The sequence below is a fragment of the Merops nubicus genome, unplaced genomic scaffold (assembly GCF_000691845.1).
Source record: "Merops nubicus isolate BGI_N331 unplaced genomic scaffold, ASM69184v1 scaffold9189, whole genome shotgun sequence".
Taxonomy (NCBI): Eukaryota; Metazoa; Chordata; class Aves; order Coraciiformes; family Meropidae; genus Merops; species Merops nubicus.
The window spans coordinates 93,266-102,139 of NW_008633052.1; the positions used below are offsets into that span (position 1 = coordinate 93,266).

Consider the following 8,874-nt stretch of genomic DNA (forward strand, 5'->3'; position numbering starts at 1 on the left):
TGCTCTCTGCTGCCCTGCAAGAGGGTCCCTTCAGCACCTTCAGAGCTCCCTAACACTCTGTCAGGACTATTTGGTTTAGCCAAATGATTTCTCTCTCCCAAACCAAACACCTCCTCCAACAGCACTGCATCCAACCATATGAACTTGGAAGTCTCCCAGCGGGCACAGAGCAAGCCTGACCTCTTTATCACCTATCTCAGATGCCTGCATGAATATAGCTGCTTACATTTTCACAGCACAGTATGTCGCCCTGCAGGACTGTAGGTTTGTACTCCAAGAAAATGAGAGTTCTTCAGGTGTGGGAGGTGTGACAAACCAAAACAATCTTAAAATAAATCTTTTTAGACAGAACACTTATGACTCCCCTGGGGTGCAGCGTGTTAAATATACAAAATGTACTAGAAAAGTTAGCTCTATTTTCACACTCTCAGTTCATAGAAGACTCTGATCCAACTTCTCTTATAGTTAAGGCAAAAAAATTTTCCTTTCCCCTCTGGGCTAACACTTACTTTTAAATTGGGCCCAGTAGATATCAGTAGCACCTGTATGCACAGATCTAGATCAGGGTACAGAAAAGAAACACAGGGCTCCTGCTGATTTAAACCATATACAAACACTCCTCTTGTCACCACCACACTTGAAAACTCAACTTACAGGCTCAGTGAAAAGCAAGAATTAAAGCTAAGAAGGTTGTTCACTTACTACCAAAAGCTTTTAGTGTCACTGCAGAAGGGGCTGAAAAAAAATAAGCTATTTGTGAGGTACTGACTATAAGTACATGCCTCCCCTCCAGCAACTGGTAGCCAGAAGTCTAATAACAGCATGAAAATAACTGTTGATGTAACTCAAATGTTCACCTCCCTCTTTCAAAGTTCCAAATATGGTGGCAATGAAAAAGGCAAAGGCAGCAAGATGAGCCCTTCTGAGTTAGCTGTGCCTGAAACATAATAGTGTACAAGAGGTTGCATAGCTGGTGTTAAGAGGGAGTTGCTGTGCAAAAGAATTGCACAACACCAACAAAAATCTCATCTTCTATGATAAAGAGAATACAATTCTGAGGTTTGAGGAACGTGTGTAGGGGGAGGTGGACAGGCTATGTTATAAACTGTTAGGACTTTGGGTGGAATGATAACTACTTCTCTAAAAATCTGTGGGAAATCTTTCCCCTCATTATTATAATAAATTACAGAAGTGAACACAACGTTGGCAAGAGGTGCTTGAACTACAGCCTGAGGGAAAATAGGCCAGTATCTCCTCACAGAACAGACACGCCAGAGGCAGCACAAGTGCAAGTTCCTCCTGCAGCCACCAGCCCGAGCACCTGCCCTGTCTGGAAGAGCAGTGGTTGGCACAAACCTTCCTCCTGCAAAGCAGGAGCACGGGACAGGCAAATGAATGGTTACGTGGTGTTAGTGGCCATGCAGTATCATAAACTCAAGATATTAATGATGACAAGCCAGTCTGGAGAGTTTCCCTGCTCTAGCAGCCTGCACTCACTTGCTGACATGTACAATAAAAAGATAAAGTGCAACACGAGCTCAAGCACTCACCTGCTATCAGCAGGAGGCAAGGACATCTCCCCTCCCTGCCCTGCCCCTGCTCCCCCACCAAAGGTTATTTACTTTGCCAGCCAGGGCTGTGCAGTGAGAGCGTGCACTCTAAACAGCATTTTTATAGTGTGGTCCCTGGTGCATGGGGGACAGGGCTAGGGCACCAACACAGCTTCCCATAACCTGCTCACTGGTTCGAGAAAACACCTTCATTTGATTGCAGAGAGATTTCCAAATAGGCTTAACTGCTCTCATGCATCAGCCCCTCAGATTGCCTGGGCTTCTTAGTGTGTCAGATACCATCCCAGCACACAGGAGAAAAGGACTGTCGGAACTTGTAAAGGACTCGTGCAGGAAATAATCAGGCTCTGGACTATCTCAGCTCCCTCTACCTTGATAAGCAAAAGACTTACCCTTGGCACAACATTAATCGAGGCACACTGAAGGCAGAGCCCTGCTTTTTCATCTTGATTGCTTGAACCAGAGCTGCCCTATTACAAATTGCTTAATCCTTAGATCAGTGGCGTGCTACAGAAGGCTGGAGAAGTTCAGAAAGAAATGATAATCTGGTATGGAGGGGGGAATGGGGAAAAAGGTTTTGTTCATTGTTGATACAACTTCAAGTACCCCCTTTTGGCAGACTGGCAGTTCCACCTTGTCCTGGCATTCAGAGCCCCAGACTGCAAGAGTAGTAACCTGGATTTGAGAATGCTTAGCATGGCTGGGGGCAGAGAGGATGACAGTGGCACGACCTGCTCTGGGTAAGAACATGCTGCTCCAAAACATTAGCAGTCATAAATCAAGAAAAGCAACAATAAAGCATTTTGTCTTGCCTTCTGGGTTGGACACTTGAGATACTGGGGTCCTGGGAGGTGCTCTGGTGTAAGAACTCATTCACTCAAAAGGAAAGCCCATGAATTTAAAATAGAGAACAGGAAAGTGTCCAGAATATAAGTTCCTCTGTTCCAAACAGAACAGTTAAGCAGGTGCAGTAGGAAGTGAAGCTGAAGATTAGAGTCAGTTATGCAGAGCACAGAGGAGCTAGACAGGATCTATTCAGGTAGAAGCAGATGGTAGAAAAGAAACATGTGAATCCTGCCACTCATGCAGTATAGACACATTCAAGGTTAGCATCCCAAGGAAGTGCTCTGCTAACACATTGGCAGGGCTGCAATTTAGTGCAGGGTTACACTAGGTTGGCTCAAGAAGTCAGGGAACACAGGCAGGGAAAGGTTTCATTTTTCAAATGAACAGAAGTTGTAGTTGACCCTTACAGGAAAAACAAGAGCACAAGACTTAAGAAAGTACCTGGCTCTGCTGTAGGCTTCCTGGGAAGCCAGGGGCTGAAAGGCATTTGGGAGAGTGCCCATCTCTCTCCACGTGAGAAGAGACAAGTTCTTTCAGAGCCCCAGTTAGCTGTGATTATTCACCTTTAATGAGTCCTTCCAGATCTCTCCCTTCCTTCCATTCCTCTGCTTCTGACCTTATGGTATAAACTGCCAGTGACCAGAGTTTCCTCTAATGACATCCCTGTCTTCTTGCTGAACACAGACACTTTGCCCCTCTGCATTTCAGTGGCATCCTTGTCACACCCTCCCTCTGATGCTTCACACTTTCCACTTGCAGAAGTCCCTGCTAATTTCTGTGCCTTCCCCTGAGCTGGAGCTGCCTAAGCTGGAAGCTTAAGGTGCCCATTAACACAGACCAAATCCCTGGATCTAACCTAGCTGAATGCTGCATGTTCAGGAACTGGACCACAGTTCTCATGCTGGCTCAGCCTCAGCCCTGCTGTGTGACTTTGGGCAGGTCATTTCTCCCATCTGGCTTTCTTGGTTTCCCCATCTGTAGCAAAGGCCAGGCCTCATTCTCTCTCCCTACATAAAACATCCTGAGATCTACAGAAGACAAACTATATTGAGAGACAGGCATCATTATTATTAGAGCTCTGGTGTGCTAAGCAGACACTGGCCAGAGACACAAAAGCAAAATAAATCCAAGGGCAAGGAAAGTAGAGAGAGCAATAAAGCACAAAAACTGAAGAAAAAAGGGAGGGGGAAACCCTAGTGAAGAGCAGAGTACAGCACTGGGGCACTACTCCTGTGGTCTAAGTATGTCTGGAAAGACAACACTATTTTGAAGCAGTTCCACAAATCCTTTTGTCCATCTTCTCAGTCTTTGTGGGTTTTGAGGCCTCTAGTTTTGGTGACTACAAATTGCTGCTCCTACCTAACTCCACCCATGGGAAAGACTTTTTGGATGGTTTGGCTTAGAAATGTGTTGCCTGACTAGAGCTGTGCAGCTCAAGCAGGCAAGAAGATGCTCTGTTACCCTTTGAGCCCAGGCAGGATTATCCTTTCTCCAGCTGGGAAAAGCAACCAGGAGAAATGAAAAGCACAAGAAAGCTTGGATGCAGATCTGTAGGACAGTTAAGGGAACACAACCAATATTTATCTAACTGCCTATGCAGTGCTTTAAAAATGAAGATCATCAGAGAATTATAGCATCATCAAGAGATGACTGAGGCTCTGAAATCAACATAGTTACACGCCTGTTACTCCACAGTGCTACTGGGCAAGCAGCAGTTGTGATCCATCTGTCAGTGTGTCCTTTGCTGTCACAGGATCCTTGCTGCAGAGACTACCACGTTCTCCTCCTTTCCATTATGGATGAGGCTGGAGTGTCCCTGTGATTTTTCTGTACAGGGAGTTACAGTGCCTCTCACATCAGTTTTCATTCCATCTCCCAGGCAAAGAGCAGCTTCTATCTTTGAATTAATATAAAAGGGGACAAAAATTCAAATTCTGCCTTTGCAATTCCTAAGAAACCAGTCACCTCTGCTTTCCAGAGAGCAGCAGAAGCTCAGAGTGTGTGAATTGGCCTTTGAACATTTGGAGTGAGAGAGCTGAGATGGGCTGTGCCTGCACAGGGTGGGTTACGGTGTGAGCACAGGGTCACACATCACCTCAGATGGATTCCTTTTCCCTTGCTGTTTGAGTTTTCAGAACCATCTCCTCCTAAAATTGTGAGCAGCCTCATTTCTCAGTTAAAAATATTTTCTTTAGTATTTTTTTTAAAGCCTGTTTGATGAGTGATATGAACTGCCAGCGAATACCACGTTTCACTCCCCTCATTAACATCGTAAATTAATTTAGGACTCATTTAGATGCAGGATTAACAACCTGAGGACTAATCCACTCTTTATTCAGAGGACATAGTCAGGATGAGCAGCCTTTCGTCTCACATCACTCAATTAGTTAGCAGGACCATCTCTTGGGAATAAGATGACATTTCTGTCTCTCTGTTTGCAAAGGAGCTGCTGAAGGTTAAGGCAGAGGTCTGGGAGACATCAGTCCTGGTCCCAGCTCTGCTATGGGCTTCCTTCTCTAACCTTGGTCGAATGCTTTTATATTCTGCATCCATCTTCCCAAGTTTGCACATCTAGAGAGGTCAAACTTAAGAGACCAGACAAAAGATTAAGAGTAGTGTTTATGGTGGGTTAGCCCAGTGTGTTTTATCTCACCAGGGTTAAGGTTACACGGGCCATGGGCCAGCTGCCAACACAGAAACTTGTGAAGCTGATGTAATACACTGCATAAGTTTTCAGTGATGTGCCCCTACCCTTCCTTACGTGAAATGGTGGTTTATTTTGGGAGCACTCTTTTCCTGTGATGGCACTCTGATTAATGCATTATTACCCATACTGCAGGGGCAAAGTCCAACCCTCGGTTTTCAGATCAGAAAAAAAAACCAACAAAAAAACCCCCAAACAAACAGAAAATGTTGCTTTTTTAAAAGCAACACTCATCAGTTACAAAACTCTTGAGAGACTCAGCAGCAATCTTGCAATATCTCAGTGACAGTGTTTTCAGACGCCCTGTGTGTTTGCTAGAGAAATAAATAACATTCCTTGCAATTAACAAATGAAATGCCCTGTTGGAGCTTAGCTCTTACTTACTGTCAGTAAATCATCTGCAGAATTTTTTTCATCCACTGAGGGGAATGAAGATTAAATATATGCTTTGGCAAGTGTTGTTTTCCACCAGAATATTTTCTTGAAGGCACTTTGTGTCTAATGATACATTGAGGACTTGTTCCTCTGAGTACAATAAATAAATACAAATAATTGCTGTAGAAAAGAGCCTGACAGACAACCAGGGCCACTTTGGGCATAACTGATTGATGCCACTTGTAATCAGTAGGACTTGTAAAGCTCAGACCCTCTGTTCTGGACACGTGCTGCACACATCAGCTTAGCTGGACTCTGCCATCCCACAAGGAGAGCATTTTTAAAGCCTTAATACAAACTGGTTTTAATTGTTTGGATTGCAATGTTACCAAGAAGCTGTAACCACAAACAAGGACCTGTCTGTGCCATGGGTTGCAGAAAAGAACAAGGAGGAGATCCTGCAGTGGTTCACGTAGTTCCAAAGGACAGAGCTCCAGAACATTCTCACTTCTAGTGTGATCATGAAGAATGGATGATTTTATACAGTTTACTGTTGGCTACAGTTTCACAGACAAACTCCTGACCAGACAGTTGGATCCACTGCAACAGCATAAGAAAAAAAGCATGGAAATAATGTCTTTCTGGCACTCTTTATAATCCTAATTGAATTACAATTTTTTCAGAGGTATAATTGTTCCAGTGTGGTTCCCTTAGGCAGATGACAGTGACAAGACAACCACAGGACCACAAATCTGTGACTCCAACTAATAATTCTGTAAGAAGTTTCCAAACCAGACTGTTTCTCTCCATCAAATACTGGGTTTGCTCTCTGGCTAGTCCTTTCAACTCTCCATAAAGATCAAATGTGCTGTCATAACTACACGAGACTGCTACTCAGTGTCATCAAATCCAGCTTGGTGACAAAGACACTCCTCCAAAGCACCCCAGGATTAGAGGCCAGAAAAGCTGGGTTTGTCTCAGCTACATTAATGGCTGCTACATTAAAACGTCTGGGACATTCAAAGGACATCCCAGTTGCAATAATCCTTCTTCCTTAAACACAAGGAGAGAAAAGTCTGAAGCCAACAGCATCAAAATCATGGGGCTATTGGTAATCCCTGAGTTACCATTAACACAGTGATTTTTAGCCTTCCCTACAGTTTTCATCCTCAGGAACTTGTTCTGATGAGCTTTACATTTTCATGCCACGCTGTACTCCCAGCTTCTGTACATTCAGCAGATTCTCTGTAGAGTCTATGAAGGGCATCACAGTTACAACCAACCTACAGAGAGTTCAGGGAGGTGAACAGGACCCTGCTCTTGGTTTATCGTGAGTTTTCTGATCTGAGGGAAATAGCCATCTCCAATCTGAATTGAGTTGTAATAAATAATATCATTAGGTTTGTTTGCTTTTGGCCCATTCTGAGCCCTGACCTCCTGCCCACCAGCAATCAAAACCAAAAAACCCCTTTGTGTTCACTCCTCTTCCTAGTAGGAGTGTATTTCACAGACAGTGTGCCCAAGGGTCACAACTGAAGAAACCTTCTGAGAAGAGAGAGGTTACAGGAACCAGCAAGAAAACAAATCCTCTTACCTGTCTGTAACAAGCCAGCCCCACTGTCCTTGACTCCAAAGTGCTGCTGGATGTCTAGTAACACACCTGCAAGGAAAACAGAGAGAAGAAACTCAGGGCCCTCAGCCTTTGAGAAGCAGACAGCTCAGACCTGTCAAGCACCAGCAAAGCTTCAAATTCCTGAAGTTCAGACACATCTTCTGAAGGTTGCACACTGGCTTCCTTTCTATACAAGCACACTCAGTAATTTTGGGCTACTGCAACAGCAGCAGAGGTAAGTAGATATCACCTCATGCAAAGAGTTTAGGAATGAAATCCTCATGCCTGAGAAACTAGTCTTTTTTTTTTCCTAATTAAATAAGATCAAGGTTTTCTTTTTGTTTGTTTTCTGCAGAATCCAGATCCCTTATTTCTGATATTTTACAGAAATATTGGGAAACTCATTCTGTGCCTTGGGTGCTTCAAATATCTGAGACTTCCTTGTTTAGGCTACTGCCCTCCTCAGAACTAAGGATATGCAAGTTTCTTTTTTTTTAAAATGGAGAAACACCATTCTGCAACTGAACATCTATAAAAGTTCACCTCCAGTTCAAAATTTGATCCAAGGCTTTACCCAAAGTGCTTGTGCTCATCACTGCAGGTCACAGGAATCAACTAAGCACCAACCTGAACTCACTCCCCATAAATATCTCAGCTTTTGGGACAGCCAGGATCACTTTAAATTACAAAAACAAAGAGATAAAAGACTGAGAGATAACTATTCCCAGAAGAGATCTGGGACAATGCCAAGCAAACAGATATAAATTAAAGGTACTACAGGAAAAAAAAAAGATACAGAGAAGGAAGAAAAAAACCAAGAAAGCTCCTTTTGCCCTTTTCTGTATTACTTGTACATCACCATTGACTCAGGGCAGCATTTAGGGTGGTTTCATAATACCAATATCTGCCCAATAACTTCAGTTCAACCTCCTAAACCAACCCCCCTTCCATGCTCTCAGACTGCTTGTCCCTGGGCAGAGAAGGCTGAGGGTGGAGGAGGGTGTGAACCTTATCAATACTATCAGCACCTGATAGAAGAGGGGGTAAAGAGTGAGCCAGGCTCTTCACACTGGTGCCCAGGGAACAGATGAGGCAATAGGCACAAACTAAAATACAGAAAATTCCATTTAAACATGAGACAAATTGGCTGTACTGTGAGAGCAGTCAGACACTGCAACAGGTTGTCCAGCAAAGTTGTGGATCCCCAACCCTGGAGATATTCAAAGCCCAACAGGACACAGTCCTGAGCAATCTGCTCTACCTGACCTCCCCTTTCACCAGAGGTTTTGGACTAGATCATCTCCAGAGGTGATTCCAACCTCAATTATGCTGTGACTCTGTGATTTGCTGAAGTATTAAGTGCCTGATCACATCCAGCCTGACACAGTTTTACCCTGGCCTTTCTTTTCCTTTGGAGCACTGCTGTCTACTACAGCTCCAACAGAACTTCTTGGCTTCCTCTTGGATGGCAGATTTACCTCCATTTGCAAAATGTCCTGAAATTTCTTGCCTGTCCTTCCCTCATTTGCTCCATTAATAACTGAGATATCATTATCCAGGCAATACCTGATGAGCTAAAATAGTTTTTTCATCTGCTTAGCAAAACCCTCTGTGGTTTGGGTGACTTACACACTGCCCTTGGTGTCCCACCCTCTCACAACAAGAGCAGTTCTCTTGGAACTCAACCTAGAAACCTCACTTAGCCCAGGCAGCTCTGAACACCTTCAGTCTGAGCTGCATTGTTGGTTGGTCCCAGACTGCCCACA

General features: G+C 44.1%; 1 protein-coding gene across 1 annotated transcript in view; it reads right to left on the reverse strand.

Moving 5' to 3' along the window:
- SPNS2 (spinster homolog 2 (Drosophila)) overlaps positions 1-7,196 on the reverse strand; it is a gene marked incomplete at its 5' end in the record, with an annotated part of 81,741 nt that extends 74,545 nt beyond the window's left edge. The window contains one exon of the mRNA XM_008948108.1: positions 7,091-7,196. Within this exon, the coding sequence (XP_008946356.1) occupies positions 7,091-7,196 (106 nt within the window). The remainder of the gene's footprint in view (positions 1-7,090) is intronic.
- Between the last annotated feature and the right edge of the window lie 1,678 nt (positions 7,197-8,874).